This window comes from Polistes canadensis, unplaced genomic scaffold (assembly GCF_001313835.1).
Source record: "Polistes canadensis isolate GaletaPanama2010 unplaced genomic scaffold, ASM131383v1 scaffold_0, whole genome shotgun sequence".
In the NCBI taxonomy this organism is placed as follows: domain Eukaryota; kingdom Metazoa; phylum Arthropoda; class Insecta; order Hymenoptera; family Vespidae; genus Polistes; species Polistes canadensis.
The window spans coordinates 3,042,260-3,058,775 of NW_014569547.1; the positions used below are offsets into that span (position 1 = coordinate 3,042,260).

General features: G+C 38.7%; 1 protein-coding gene across 1 annotated transcript in view; it reads left to right on the forward strand.

Moving 5' to 3' along the window:
• The window catches only part of LOC106787516 (protein dachsous), a 133,245-nt gene that overhangs the window by 96,493 nt on the left and 20,236 nt on the right, over nucleotides 1–16,516 (forward strand). The window contains exons 4-10 of the mRNA XM_014750348.1: nucleotides 6,806–6,969; nucleotides 7,121–7,525; nucleotides 9,911–10,319; nucleotides 13,945–14,223; nucleotides 14,945–15,168; nucleotides 15,346–16,012; nucleotides 16,102–16,452. Coding sequence (XP_014605834.1) covers nucleotides 6,806–6,969; nucleotides 7,121–7,525; nucleotides 9,911–10,319; nucleotides 13,945–14,223; nucleotides 14,945–15,168; nucleotides 15,346–16,012; nucleotides 16,102–16,452 — 2,499 coding nt within the window. The remainder of the gene's footprint in view (nucleotides 1–6,805; nucleotides 6,970–7,120; nucleotides 7,526–9,910; nucleotides 10,320–13,944; nucleotides 14,224–14,944; nucleotides 15,169–15,345; nucleotides 16,013–16,101; nucleotides 16,453–16,516) is intronic.

The window sequence follows — 16,516 nt, forward strand, 5'->3', positions numbered from 1 at the left end:
ATAAATTTAGCATGTAAAGTTCAGAAAATGTCACAGAATGCAATGCTGTAAATTGTGCATCTTTTCAATTTCTTTGAAAAGTTTTGGTAAATATTTTTTACACTAAAAGTAAATAGATTTTAATGGAACTTATATTAAATTAAAGTACACTCCTTTATCAACGCGTAGAATATCATGTCGAATCATAAATCAATCTGAAAAGGTTCATAAAATGGCAAAGAATGCGATGCTGCAAATTTTTCCTACTTTGCCATTTCTTTGAAAAGTAACTTGATATTTTTTATAGAATATCAAAGTATTTTATGTTCAATGCTTAGGAAAAACTGTAAGATTTCTTCTGTGTCCGACTTCGTCGGAAGACTCTTTGCATTGATGAGAATGCCGAGGAATTTCATATACATATAATATATACATCGATTATAAAATATTACACACGCAGACACGTACGAATTATTATAAATTTCTTTTTATTATATATTAACACAAGAAACAAAAATATTCACGAGAATAATTATTTTTAATTGTAATTAACCTAATTACTAATTACAACGATTTTATGTGTAATTCTAAATTAGAAATAAACAGATATACCAAATATCGGTAAGAAATAGTAGTGCATGCAATTAGTTCTTGCATCGTACGTTAATTAACGATCGACGAGAAAATACATTTTTTTCTCATCTTTCAACTAAGTAAGCTCTAAAGTAAAAGAAATAAGAGAAAGAGAGAGAGAGAGAGATAGAAAAGAATAGAAGAAAATGAGTATCGTTCTCACGTGATCGTACCTATCACGATCGGCCCCTATAGCCGAGCTTACCGGTCCAATTAAAAATCTTGGGATTTATGCAAACGATTAAGGGTTCCTTTCATAGTCTTACACTTGGTATTGGACGTCTTAGCTCCGAGAAACCCGACTTGGGACATTCCAGGAGTTCTCCGCGCGGGAATAATCGATCGCGCCGGCTGCCGAGCAGCACGTGTGTGTTAAAATGAAGAGAAACAAAAATATTGGGTATGGGGGATCGGAGGGGGGAAATGAGGAGAGCTGGAAGAGAGGAAGAAGAAGAAGAAGAAGAGGATAAGAAAAAAAGTGGGAGCAAAGGTAGCGAGAGAAAGAGGCCGTATCCCCATATTTAGAGCGGTACGGCTCGTAATTCGGCGGGTTACGGCCTCGCAAAATGGACTCCCCCCTGGCCCCCCACCCTGCTCATCACCACTCTTTCTCTCTCTCTGTTTCTTCTTTTTCTTTTTCTTTTTTATGTTTATTTTTCTCTCATCGTCGATAGGGTAGCACGGTGATGTCGATGGAAATGTGTTCGTTGGTGTTGGTGGTTAAGAGATGACCAGGCGACAAAGTATTTACCGTAGGCGATTACGACCTTTTCCTGAACGATCGTAAATGCGTGATTCTTTCTCGTCGTTGGTGAGCCAGTGTGTGATGACGGCGCCGCCCCTGAAAGAACACAGCCGGCCGGCCGGTGACCGGACGACCGGACGACCGGCCACCGGAGTCCGACCTCGCTCAGTCCATGGGATGGCCCGTTACGAGTTAATTAGCAAAATAAAAGGAGCTCCAAACTTCACGACTACCATCTTGGTAGTGGAACCGAGTTATTGAGAATGGTGGAACGTAAAAGGGAGCACCGCATACGATACGTATCTTATATCGATCTATCATTACTTTTTTTTTCTTTTTTATAATAATATATTTCACTGATTTTATATTCTAGTTCTATAAATTTTCTTTAACATTTTTTGTTTTGTTTTGCAATGAATTAATCGTAGGTAGAAATATTTAAGATACGTATTGTATGTATCTTACATACTTAAATTATATTATACTATGGGTAAAACGTTTCTAGAAAAATTCGTGTAATGGTTTATAAATGTTAAATCGTTATCTTTGTATATACATTATAAAATCGTAGTGAAAAATATTTGAAATCTAATGAAATGTTATCTCTGTGCAAAACAATAAATATTTTTCTACGTATAAACTTGATATATAGATGTTATTGGATGATCGTCGATTAAAATGGAACATCTCTGTTTAAAGGATCATTATAGATAAAGTCAATTTCATAGACGAGATTCACGGTTGATCGTTTGGAAATAGATACAAAAAATAAAAAAAGAAAAATTAGAGAGACGATTGCTTAAAGAAAATGAAAACAAAATGATAATAAACGAAAGGAAGTTTAGAAAGAAAGAAGTGGTTGGTTGAGAGGTGTTTTATTAAAAGATAAACGTTTCGACCGGTTTATTATTCCGATCGGCGCTTCTGAAACACGAGAAGCGACAATAAAGGATAAGCGCTCGTCGTCGAGTAATGCCGATGGAAGGAACAACTTAAAGCCCGTGACAAATACGAGCCTGAACGACGACGTACAACGCGCTCTCTTACGATTTACGATCCTTCTACATTCCCAAACCACCATTTCGAACCACTTCGCACCCGTACCAACAAAACACCCCACCCTATCCCTTTCCACCCACCCTCGTCAACTTAGTCTCTCTCATCCTCTTCCTAGTGTCAAAAAGGAACGATCTAATTTAAGAGATTTAAGCTGCGACCCTAGCAGAAAAGGGAAGAGTAAGAAAAAAAAAAGAATAAAAGGTCGAAGAAAAAAAAAATATATATGATTCTTCGGGATAGATCAGTCGATCATTCCGATCGGTGATCATTCGAAATGATTTCAACCAGTTTTAGCAACGCCTTGATTTCAATATAACCACTCGTTGGTACCAATTAGAAACTTTTTACTAAGATTGACGACGGGATCGAACTAGTAGCTACCAAGTAACCAAGCTACTCTCTTTCTCTCTCTCTCTCTCTCTCTCTCTCTCTTTGTGAGTGTCTTTCTTTCTTCAACTCGATCCTTGCAAACTCACTCGACGTGTTTTCCGATCTACGCTCGATGCGGCGAACGCAAGAGCAAGAGAACTACATGGGCGCCGAAGGAAGAAGACGAGGAGGACCTACACACACCATGCTCTGGATAGATATATACTTTCTATGGGAAAGAGGAAAATCGTTTTCGATAGATAGAGAAAAAGAATGAAAAAGAAAGAGATCTCACGATCGTTCGTTCGATCGACTAGAACTGCTTTTCGTGTATGGTCTTTTCGGTTTTCTTGTGATCTTCTTAGATAAATGTACACTGTTTCACGTTTAGATCTTGATTAGAGGTTGATCTTGATCATCCAAAGAAGCTATTGGCATAGAGAAAAAAGTTACATACAATTATAGGATTGAGTCGTACTTATCCGAGTTTAGTTAGGATTTATCAGAAAAGTTACCGAGAGAAGTTTTCAAGTCGACGCCCATGGTGATCGTCGAAGGGTGGCCTCTAGTGGACTCACGTGAAGACTATAGAACAAAAATAAATAATCAATAACGTACTACTACCGCGAGGACCCTTGCAGAGTCTTCCATGTCTCTGTCTTTCGCGGCCATCGTTGTCGAGTAAAACAGAAAGAGAGAGAAAGAGAGAGAGAAGAAGAGTAGTGCGTTGTACACGTGAGAACGAGGCGAGCAAGGTATCTGAAAGGAGAAGGAATTATACGTCGAACAAGAAGGGAGAGAAAGAGGGGGAGAATAAGAAGGAAAGAGAGAAGTTGGTACATGGGAGTCAAGGAACTAGAAATGGATTCCGTTTGCGCGATTGAGAAGGAGAAAAAGGGAAGAAAAAGGATGGGGACACCAGAAGAAAAATAGAGAGAGAGAGAGAGATACATAGAAGAGGGGGTTGAATAAAAAAAGTTGGCACGATGTCGGTTGCGAGAGACACTGCTAGGGCTAACGAGAGACTTTGTAAAAGAAGAAGAGGAGAAGGAGGAGGAGGAGGGTGAAGATGGTAGTAAATAAGGAAAGAGAACTCTGACCGAGACTTACCGTATACCTTAAGTCTCGACATTATACTACTAATCGTTTATAAGGTAGTTACCATGTAGAACGCATGAGTTTTTATATGTTTCAAACCGACGAAACTCTAATTGAAAATCTTTTCTTATACTTCTTTCGATGCCTAATTTTTCTGTTTTCTTTTTTTTTCTTTTTTTTTTTCTAAATTATTTTCCGTTCTGCATCCCGCAACGAGTATTCATGAATATTAACAAAAGATAAAGGAAACGTAGTTTTGGCCAAGTTGCAAAAGGGGCGAGAATGAATCAGTAATGAGTAGGTTGCAGAATGGTTTTCTCTCAGTTGTCGAGCAAGGTGCTAGCAAAAACTCGCTCTCGATTCGCTTCACGAACGCTCATCGGTCTCAGAAAGAGAAAGAAGAGAGAAAGAGAAATAAAAAGATAGAAAAAAAAAGATAGAGAGAGAGAGAGAGAGAGAGAGAGAAAGAGCGAGATATTCGGGAGAAAGGTTCCAGCGTATTAATCAAATACACGAGCGATTTGTCTTCGTTACACCCACGATGGCACCCTGATGAGAAGAAGGAGACCCTCGGGAGACATGAAGAAAGAAAGACAGAAAATATTCTCTTCCCCGTTCCGATGACCAGGAATCATTATTATTCGTTCGATCAAGCAAGCAAGCAAGCAAGCAAGCAAGCAAGCGAGCCAACAAACTGGCAAGCAAACCCCTTCTCGCGGATTTCGCTCAAACTCAGCACGCATACTTTCATACGTAGATATATATATATAGCAATGGAACGATAAGCTCGATCGCTCGTTAGTCCCAAAGGATCGATTCTATGCACTGATGGTGTTGGAAAAACGATTCGTCTTTCTCGTGGCCATGAAACGTGAAAGAGTCATCGATTTTCTTCGATCTCTTTCGGAATCACGTGTCTGTCTCGTGTCGAGTGGATAATTAATCGAACTTTGAGCATTAACCTAAGCCATTGGCAAATTGCACTTTACATTACAGTACAGTTTAAAGATCCTTTAGATATATTTTTGTTGTATACCAAAGGTCAACAGTCACGATATCATCGATCTTACCTTAAAGATACCGAATGAGTATTGCGATGGAACGATATATTGAATAAATGTTTTCTTCTTTTTAAGAATAAAAGTCAAGAGATTTAATAAGATACACGTTGTCGGTTCTCTTTTAACCAAAAACAAAACTACCGGATACGTCATAAATGTTAATCCATTTGATGGAAAAATCTATTAGATCTTTTTCTCAGATCGAGATAAATTTTTTATCGAATCCTTTCGTTTTTATTTAATCGATCCAAAGGATTTAGAATCAGATCGTTCAAGTTTGTGTTATACGAACACACATATTCGTAACACGTATATGTATATAGGGCGGAGTTTGAGGGAAAGGATGGTGACGAGGAAAACGAGTATAAATAGCGGTCAATAAATTATGCCGGTCACGTAAGGGAACGAGTAGCATCTTTAAGGACACTGCCTGAACGGCCCGATGTCACTCGATGTCACCGATGACGGTCATCCATGAGTAGGATGAGAAAGAGGTGGAACAGTTGGAGTAGGGTGAACAACGGGGGGGAAGTTACTTTGCCGTCGAACGCCATCGGATATCGTGGAAATGGAAGAGATCGTTCTTAGACCGCCCAGCTACTCAACAAGACTCTTTTATATATATATATATATAATACCTCTTTCTCTTTCTATCTTTCTCATGGACACCGTTCACCACAAAGTCCACCTAGTTTTTCCTTCTACTACTGGTACGAGAAAAACTCGGCCGATACGTCGACGTAGATCGAGAGCAACGCGGGAGATCCGCAGGATTTGTCGGAAGCGTGATCGAGTAAAAGAGAAAGAGAAAGAAAGAAGAAAGAAATAAGAAAAGAGCGCGTGCTCCGTGATCTTACAGCAAAAGGGAAGATCCCGATTTGGATCAAAATCGTATAGGATCGATCTATCGATCTCTACAATTACCCGTACGCGTGCACGGTATGTCTAACTCCATACCGTATTTGATGAACTGTCGATCACCCTCCTACGGTGAAGTACTTATTTCTCAATTGATTTGAAAATCATATTTTTAATAAATAAATACAGCTTTATATCGGGACGATAGATTTATCAACGATATATCAAAAACCTGATCTTTATAGTTAATTTACATCACACTTTATAAAGTACCAATGAGATCTCGATCGATAAAAAAAAAAAAAAACAGTCTACACAGTTTTTGTTCGATCAGTCTTTCCGAGAGAAAGAAAAATCATTAAGGTAAATTACTTGCGATCATCGGACAGAGAAGGTTGTAACAGGTATGAGTCTCGAATGTACATTTTGATGGAGTCGGCTTAACAAACAAACATGGAGAAACCTTTTGGCTAATTAGCCAAATTAACGGGATACAAAGCGTTCGATCGTTATGTCGGTTACAAGGACACGTCGTCGAATTCGTTTTCGGTATCTTTCTTTTTCCAAAAGCGTTTACACACACATCCCCCATGCACTTTCCTACCAAAAAGTATTTTCGTGCGTTAGTTCGTTGGTACGAGTCTCTTGTCCGACCAAATCGAAACCATTAATCGAATCCGAGTAAATAAATTGATTTGACATCCTGAACAACCCTCGAATTGTTACGCTACCAGTGGATCCTACATTTTATCTTTTAAACGTTTCGCCGAAACACCCGATACAAAAATCTTAACAATTTTCTAGATTTTTTTTATTTTATTTTATTTTTATTTATTCTTTTTTTTATCGTTTAAGTGGTTTGCTAAAAGTTCATGAATTTCCTGAATAATGAAAATATAACGAATTAATTAAGGAACGAAATAATTGAATGCTTTAATATTTCTTTCCGTCAAATTCATTTCCTATTTTATATTAATATTTTCGTTATTATATATTTTTTCAGGTGAACGACCAAATCGATTTTACTTAGCGACAGACGAACCTGATCTATCCATGGATCCCAACACGGGGATGCTGAGGATTCGATTACCCCTCGATCGAGAAACACGAGACAAATACATTTTAAGCGTCGAAGCGAGAAACGGTGTTTCAACTGGATATTGTCAAGTGAGTTTGTTATTCTTTTTTGGTAATACGATATTTTTCTAATCCATGCGGAGAACAAAAAAAAAGAAAAAGAAGATGACGTTGTTCACGATAACATATTTTTCTTATATTTATTTTAACGTCAAATATTTGATATCAATTTGTCTCTTAGGTGGAAGTATTAGTGGAAGATGTAAACGACAATGCACCCTTCTTTCGAAGTGTAAGCTTACGAATTTCGGTACCAGAATCTCATCCCCTCCACACAGCCCTGTTCGTAGCACACGCAACAGATCGAGACTCAACACCACCATTACCAATTCGTTACGTGTTAGTACAAAACAGCAACGATTTATTCGGCATAGATGGACGTACCGGTGAACTTTATCTAGCAAGACGATTGGATTACGAAACTCAACAGAGGCATGGTTTGCTGATAAGAGCATTGGATGGTGCAGGACTCTCCGCGAATCTCAGTTTGAGCGTGGAGGTTCAGGATGTGAATGACAACCCCCCAGTGTTCGAGAGGAACGAGTATCACGTGGAGGTTCCCGAAGGCGCCAGGCTCGATTCCCAAGTGAGAAAAATCTTCATTACACGCCCGTCACACGCCCATTTATTTGTCCAGTTGAATCCGTTTCTTTTTCCACGATGTATGGGTGTCCGTATTAAATCTTTCTGCTTGTGATATTCACTACTGATCAAAAGCTTATAATCGCTACGTAAATTCAAAGAAACGGGATATTTGTATACATTTAAACAAAAATGAATATACCTTAAGAGTAATCGAGGTAGATCAGTTTGTCCAAAAATCTTATATGAGCAGTATATTTTATATTTTATATTATTTGTTACTTATCAGTTCGTTTTTTTAAACATTTTTAATATAAAATTTATCAATGCTTCTTTTAGAAGTTACCAAAGATATTCCAATAAAACAATTCATTAGAAGCATTACTTTAAACTATACAAAACTATACTATAAGAGCTATATAAAAGCATAATAGACAATACAAAATCTGAAATCTTTTAAAACATAATTCAATTTGTTAAAAAGTTAACAAAAAAAAATCGGAGAATAAATTGCAATATAAGATTTAGAATCTTAGTAAAGTTAATAACCTCTTAACGTCGGAGTCTCCTTAACTTCATTATTCTCTTCATTTGGATTCTTAAAGTAAAGTCTTCTTTAGCGAGTATGTAATTTCATTCGGTGGGAGTTATGTGTTTTAATAGATAATCGTCGGCCGTCTTCGTATTACGCTTCTGAATCAACTCTTTAAAGAAAGAGGAAGAGAGAAAGAAAGAGAAAAGAAAGAGAGAGAGAGAGATAGAAAGAAACCTAGACAAACGACTAGAAAGGGATTAGCTAAGTCGAATCTTACTCAAGAGGGATTAGCTTCGACCAACCAAGAGCTTAGGAAAGAAATTGTATTCTGAGATTAATAGGAAATAGCTTGATTATCTGATATATACGAATGTGAGTGAAGCAACATAAATGTCAGTTTATAGAATTGATAGGTAACAGAGCTGAAATTAAATACGTACAAGATTTTCCGCGCTTGTCTCGATCAAATAAGTGATTTGAAAAAGAAAAAAAAAAAGGTAATGAAAAATAAAGAAAAAGAAGAAGAAGAAGAAAAAAAAAATGTCTATCATTAGTAAGGATGCGCTTTACTTGAACTCGTATAGAAAAAATGACGAGAAATGATCATCAACTTATGGTATTTTCTCTTTCTCTTTCAATGATCGTCATCGAAGAAGATCTTTCTGCGGGACGGATAACCCAGGCAGGGATCTTTCTCGCGATGTTAGCAACAAACGAACGTAATCCCGAATACGAGGATCCCGATGACGAATGACCCTGAGATCTTTGCCGCAAGATACGCCCGTTAAATGACGTCACATTTTTAATACAACTCGCACGCGAGGGAGCGATAGAAACGACCACTCTCTCTCTCTTTCTCTCTCATTCTCTCTTTCTTTTTCTCTTTATTTCTGTCTGTCTCTCCTTTCTTGAACCTTCTCCTTCTTCCTCATTTCGGTACTCGATCTTTCGTTTTATCTTTCTCTGGTGTACACGTATATATCGGTAGTATCTATCGGCGAAACAGATCTGTGAGCTGTCGGTGCTATCTGGACAATATCTTGGCTTGCAGTGCTAAAGAAAGAAAGAGAGAGAAATAGAGAAAGAGTACATAGCAAGAGTAACTTGGCTGCAGTGAGCGTAACCCTTCACCTGGTGCGAACTAATAACGTACAGTTAGACACATTACAGGCTGCTCCCACGTCAGGTTTTCTTCTAATGGTACCCTCGTCTCCACCTTCAGTTTCATTCTCGAAATCTAACAGATTCCTCTTCCTTCCTTCCTTCCTTTCTTTAATAATATTATTCTATTCTTTTACATTTCTTTTTATTATTCGTTGATTATTTTGCGGGGGAAGGGAGTAGAAAGGTAGGGCTAGGTTTTTAATTTGAAATTGTATTCGTATTCATACTTGGGTATTTGAAGTTTTATTGACCTTCCTAATGCGCGATACTCCCTCACTGGAAAAGATCGACCGGTTCGAACGTGTTTAAGGTTCACGGGGTCCTGGAGGAAGTGTAATTAATACGGAACGACCGGATCGACGAGAATCTTTTCTCTTTCTCTCTCGTTCTCTCTCTCTCTCTCTCTCTCTTTTTTCCTCTTTATCCCATTGGATACTTTTTCTTTCTTCCTATAAAGCCCCTCGTACTATGAGAAACGTTTGACTAACACGCTTGAACCTACGTTTGATCCTTTATAATATCCGTTATTAAAAAGACTCGACATTCCGAGATTTCTTTTAATAAACAACTTCATGTATGTATAAAAGAAAATACGATGAATTTTAATTAATCAATTTCTTAAGAAAAAAAAAAAAAAAAAAGAAAATATCTTTTCTTTAACATTAACGACATTCATTTTATTTCTAATAGATTCTACAAGTGACTGCAGTGGATCTCGACACAGGAAACAACGCGAGATTGAGTTATCGTCTCCAGGGTTCCGCGGCGTTTCGCATCAGTCCAAACACCGGATGGATTTACCTGGCGCAGGTGCTCGATCGTGAAAGCGTTGATCGGTACGCGTTAACAGTATTGGCAACGGACAACGGTTCACCGGCAGCTACCGCGAGTGCTTCCGTTCTTGTATCCGTTCTCGATGACAATGACAACGAGCCACGTTTTGAAAAAGATTTTTACGCTTTCGAATTATTGGAAAATTTACCGTCCGATACAATAGTTGGTTCTGTCAGTGCAACCGATTCCGATCTTGGGAAAAATGCTTTATTAAGATACGCCATCGTTCAAGCTAACAGCAGCTTTTCTGTGGATCCTGATACAGGTAAGGAACCACGTTGTTCTTTTTATCTTCTTTTTTTCTATTTTTTTATTCTCTTTAAGAGATCAATACTTTATTTGTGATTCATATTTCCATCACTAATCTCTAATCCGATTACACGCTTGAAATTCTCTATCATTGGTATCGTGCGAATAGAATACATAGACGTCATCTCGCTTTCGAAAATTTATTGCTAATTGGATACATTAAGCGGACCATTACACAACGGCCACCGGCGTATACCTTAAAGATTCTTCGAGATCTTAGAATGAGAATAATACACGTTGTGGGGATATCAATGATGAAGAAATAAAACATCCGAGAAATAATTTAACGGAAGTAATCTAACAATCGGAACGATTCCATCTTACGTTCGGGCCAATGATCCGATTCTCTTAATATCTTTTGTTTCCTTCTAAACTCTTTAATATCTCAAGTATCTATTACTATCCTATCATCTTAATAGACATTTTATATAGCCTCATCTATCGTTGAAATACCGCAAAAACAACCTACGATCGTAAACCCAAGAATCTATAAATTTTGAAGACTCTTTTAAACTATACGATCGCAAAAACGTGTTAATATATATTTTGTTCGTTGATAATATTATTTAATCCTTTTCTTTAACTTTATATCTTAACGATGCAAAAAAGAAATAGAAAAGAAAAAGTCCTTTTAAACACCGTACCACGTTTTGATTAGTTCAAAATTATTAGTTAATCGAAAGTATCAAATAAAAGTATGAGAACAAACGTTATAAAATGACGAACGAAATCTTTTCATCGGACATTTTTTAAACCAACAAAAGAAAATATTTCAAGCAAAGAAAGTATATCATGAAAAGCTTTCTTCGATCTCTTCTTTTCCTTCTTCTTCTTCTTCTTCTTTTTTTTCTTCTTTACACACTTGATATTGTCTGGTCCTATCAATGGATAATTACGGAACAAATTTAGCGAGACGATTCGATTTTATTTCTCCGCGTTAATTGCAACGACAGAATGTCTTGCTTGGAAGAGTTGAATGAAGAGAGGGGCACCAGGTAGAGGAGGGACAGAAAGAAAGAGAGAGAGAGAGAGAGAAATGATAGGTGGAGGGAGGAGGGATCGTATCATTAACAAGGAGAGGTGTGCTGCATTGCAACGCGAAACGCATCCTTCCGTGCAACTGCGAGAGCGTTCTCGAAACGACACGTAATAAGATGCAGTGAGTGAGATAGCATGTGCTCGCGACCGCGTACGTGACGCTTTTTGCCCTTTGCATTCGTGTATCCTCTGGGTCATGGGTATCAGAGTATAATCTCGTAAGAGGTGGTGCTTTTGCTTCATCGGCGTGTAACGAATCATCGGAAACTGGCCCAAGAATTGCTTGCGTGTAAGAGTGTACGTTAATGTATACGTGTGTGTGTGTGTATGTGTGTGTGTATGAATGTATGTTTGTGCGTGCGAGTAGTCGATCCCTTCCACTCTCTCTTTCTCGTTATATACCTTTGATTGGCATGCGACGTAAGAGTATTTGTGTATGTTCTCTTGGTACGTGGCAAGACCAGACCCTTGCATTCTTCACGAAAAAGAAAAAAAGAAAAAAAGAAAGAGAGAGAAAGAAAGAAAGAAAGAAAGAAAGAAAGAAGTGGGGGGTCTCGTCGGACTGCCTGTTTGCGCTCGATGGAAAAAGTTAAAATAAAGAGGAGGATCCTACACTTGCCGGAAGGATCGGTCCTCTCCTCCACGGGTATTTATATGTTAATCCTTCGACAAAAGATGCTCCCTGCGTCGTTCCGTACAACTTGAAATACGAAATTAAGACGACGAGGAAATGAGACGAGAAATTCCTTTCTTACAACTTTATGATTTTGTAAATAGTCCGTAATTGTTCCTCGGAACAAATATCTTATTTGGTTATTTCAAAAAAAAAAAGACAAGAATAAGCAAAAAAAAGGGGCAAAAAGAACTTCTGTCAAAGCGATAACAAATTCTATGAAGTAAAAAGAAGGTATATATACACACACACACACTTTCGATAAAGACTCGTAAGAAAATTGTTTTCAGATTTAACTCGAAACGTGATTTGGATTTGGGTCGGTAAACGATACACGAATATATTCCCAAATATTGGAAGGATCGCGTATGCCTTGGAAATAAACGAGGGGGTAGGAAGGGGTACAAGAGGGAAAAGCGAAAAAGGTTGGGTCCCACGGCTAACACGAGAAACGCATTAGCACGCGTCCTACGATATACTTCTTATTGTTCCGCGATGGTATCCTTCGATGCCGGCGCGTTTGCATGTTTCTCGTCGATCGTTTGTCTTGTCGACGAGGTGGAGGACTACGAACGAACGAAAGAACGACGTCGACGACGACGTTTCTGCCGGGTGTGCGCGAAGGGTGAAGAGAAAGAGAGAGAGAGAGAGAGAGAGAAGGAAACAGGGACCAAGCTACGTTGAGAATTCGTCGAGGCACGCGAGAATCTTCTTTCCTTCTCTTTCTCTCTCTCTCTCTCTCTTTCTGTCCACGAATTATTATCCTGATCCTTTTTCAGATCCTGGAATAGTTATGCCGGCAGACTAGGCGCTTACTTAATTACCCATTAATACGCAGACCGGTTGAATGGACAGCCAACACCAGCTTTCTGTCTCTCTCTTTCTCTTTCTTTCTTTCTTTCTTTCTTTGTCTCTCTGTTTCTCTTTTTGGTTCTAAATGTTTTCCACTTTTTTCATCTTTCTTCTTCAGCTTTCGTAATTACAAAGATGCTCGTTACAGGCGATCCTACGTACGTCCTTGAAACGGTTATTATATACGCGAGAAAAGTCACTTACATACGGAATGAAAGAAAGAAAGAGAGAAAAGGGAGAGAGAGAAAGAGAGAGAGAGAAAGAGAGAGAGAGAGAGAGAGAAAATGAAGGGGAATGTCAGAGACCATCACACGAATGACGATTATCCAATTAACCATACCTGGCGAAGAAAATTGATAAAGTCTCTCCCTTTCTCGTATTTGTCCTCTACCCTCCATTTTATTACCCTAATCTCTTTTTGCTCTTTATTCCGTAACTTCGTGTTGGAATTTAAAACTGAAAATCGGTTTAATCTTATCGAAGGAAACTAAGACATTTGATGTGGAGCGTTTTAAGTCAATGTTGGATATCCAGTATCCTTCTGGATTACTATTAAACCATAATCGATTTCATCACGGTTATACTGTGGAAATGAAAATTGCATTAGGACTTATCCTATCTCATTAGACTCGATAGGGAATACCTAAGTATATATAATAATAATAATAATAATAACGAGGAGAAAAATTCTTGAATGTATCTTAATTCGCATCCGTTCGAGGATAAACTTTGAAAGTAAAATATATAAAATTGTTCAAAAGCATGGTACATTAAACATAACTATCTTTTTTAAGATCGAGACTGATGAGCGTATTGCTTTTTGTCGTTGCTCGTAAAGATCTAAGTCACTGGAATACTCGTTTTCTTATATATAAGAAAAAGAAATAAAAGAAACGAACAAGAGGAATCACTAACGGATCGTTAGGCAGTCCGCTATAGCCAAAAGAACAAATCGATTTTCTTTTTCCTTATCAATTATCATAACTTATATATGTTAACTTTGTTGAACGATTTTCAGGCGAGATTACAACACGCGAGCCTCTTGATCGCGAGAGGAAAGGATCGCACGAGTTGGTACTAGAAGCAAGAGATCAAGGGACACCCTCGAGGGCAGCTAGAGTGTCCTTGAAAGTGACCGTGCTCGACGTTAACGATAATTCGCCAGAGATCGTCGATCCTCAGGGTGACGTCGTCAGCGTGAGAGAGGAGCAACCACCTGGAACCGAAGTAGCAAGAGTCAGAGCCTTGGACACTGATCTCGGTGAAAATGCATCAGTAACTTACAGTATCTTGAAAGGTGAGTTAATATAATATCACAGTTTTCGTAAAATATCGCAAAAGTAAAAGCTAAATATTGACCAACTTAATTTTTTACTAACAGTTTCGTTCGTTTTTCATTCCTTCTTTATTTATCTATTAATCCATAATGTTTGTGAGTTTCCCTTTCGTTTTATTCCGGTGATGTTCGATCATTGTCCAATTACGATTATCTCGGAACGAGCTGAAAGCATCGCAATCGCTAATTACGAGAAACGAGAGTGAAAGGCAATAATAATGTCTCGTTGCTTAGTGGCTACGAAGCTGTTCCTTGGTTCTTTATTATCGACCAAAGGGTTGAACTTCTTAACGCTTTAATAGCCAAAGCGCAATTACCCAAACGATTATGCACGGCTTTAATGGCAAAGTTAAGTGTTTTTGTCTTACAATATCCAACAGCAATATAGTATCGATTAGAGAACGTCGCCGCAAGACATTCGTAATAACAACGATCGGAAATGAATTTTCTTTCTAACAAGTTTAAACAAGATTCCTCTATGCCATTTTCAGAGAGAAAAATCTTCAACAGTTATTGACACTTACGAGTTCGTAACTTTTGCACATTATTTATTTTAATTGATTTCAATACCTTTGCAAAAAAACATATTTTCCTTCCAAATTATTCTGTAAATCGGAACGGTTAAGAAATCATGCTTCAGTTTAGAATTGTCAATGGATCGTTTGAAATTCTATTATCACAGATCGCGACTCAGATGGTTACAACGTCTTCACGATCGACCCGATCACCGGCATGATCAGGACCAAGGCCGTTCTGGATCACGAAGAACGCAATGTATACCGGGTGTCTGTGAAGGCAACGGACGCTGGTCGACCACCACGACACAGTGTCCGTGCTTTGAGAGTCGAGGTTCTGGCACTTGCCGATAACCGGCCGACCTTCACCAGCAGCAGTTTTACCTTTAACGTGAGTACAATACGTTTTACCGCACTATAGGATTCGTTCTTCCCTCGTTTACTTACTCTAGTAACCTCTGGATCCGTTCATGACGTGACAGCTATACCTAACGGGAATATTCTAAAAGTCTAAAAGTATCCTTGTAATTAGAGATATGAAAAGTTTCGAATGAAAATAATTTCACAGGTGTGCGAGGACGCAAATATCGGACAAGCAGTAGGATCGGTATCAGGAGCAGGTCCAGCAGGAAGAGTGGCCTTTACCTTGCACTCGTTAACCCCCATTAGTGAATTCCCAGCTTTCGACGTAGATCGAGGCTCAGGTCAATTGGTGGTCGCCCATTCTCTTGATCGCGAAAATGTGAGCGAGTATCATTTGGAAATTCGTGCGTTGGACACTACGTCGATCGGTAATCCACAAAGTATAGCAGTTTCGGTGAAAATCGTCATCGAAGATGCCAATGATAATCCACCACGTTGGCCACAAGATCCAATAACGGTTCGTGTCTCGGAAAAAGCTATGATAGGCTCGACAATATATAATCTAGTAGCTACCGATTTGGATAGCGGTTTGAATGGTGATCTGAGATACGGATTGGTTGCTGAATTTCCTGCGAGTGGTGGATTCGTCGTCGATTCCCTAACCGGTGCCTTGTCTCTAACTAAACCTCTTGACAGAGAAGAAAGAGCGGAATATACTTTAATTCTTAAAGCATATGATCGTGCACCACCTGGCGAACAATTGGCTTCAACTGTTACGGCTCGAATAATGGTCCTTGATCAAAATGATAATGATCCAGTTTTCGTCGCTCCAGAGACCACTAAAATCGCAGTAACATCAGATATCTTACCAGGTAAGAACAAATTTAGGAACTCTTATTTTTATAATCTGTGTATCTGTAATGGATTCTTATTAACTTATTTGTCATGTATGACATTTCAGGAGCGACTTTAGTCAGAGTGGTCGCCGTAGATAAGGACGCAGGTGACAATGGTCGAATATCTTACGTGATTACATCGGGAAACGATGAGGGAAGATTTTCAGTAGGTTACGAGTCCGGTATAGTGAGCTTGGCGAGACCCATGATCCGACCCACGGAACTCGAGATCACGGCCAACGATCACGGATCACCGCCACGCAAGGCCACCCTGAAGCTGACCTTGACCCTTGCCGCTGGACAGACCAGAGGACCTCCTCGACTACTGCTTTCCAATCCTGTCGCTCGAATCTCCGAGGATCTTCGAACTGGCGCATCCGTTATGGACGTTGCTGGACCAGCCATCGTCGATCAAGGTAAGAATAGATCTTAATGATTATTTATTTCAGTAGAGTCTGTAACAGCCCTTAAGAAAATTTG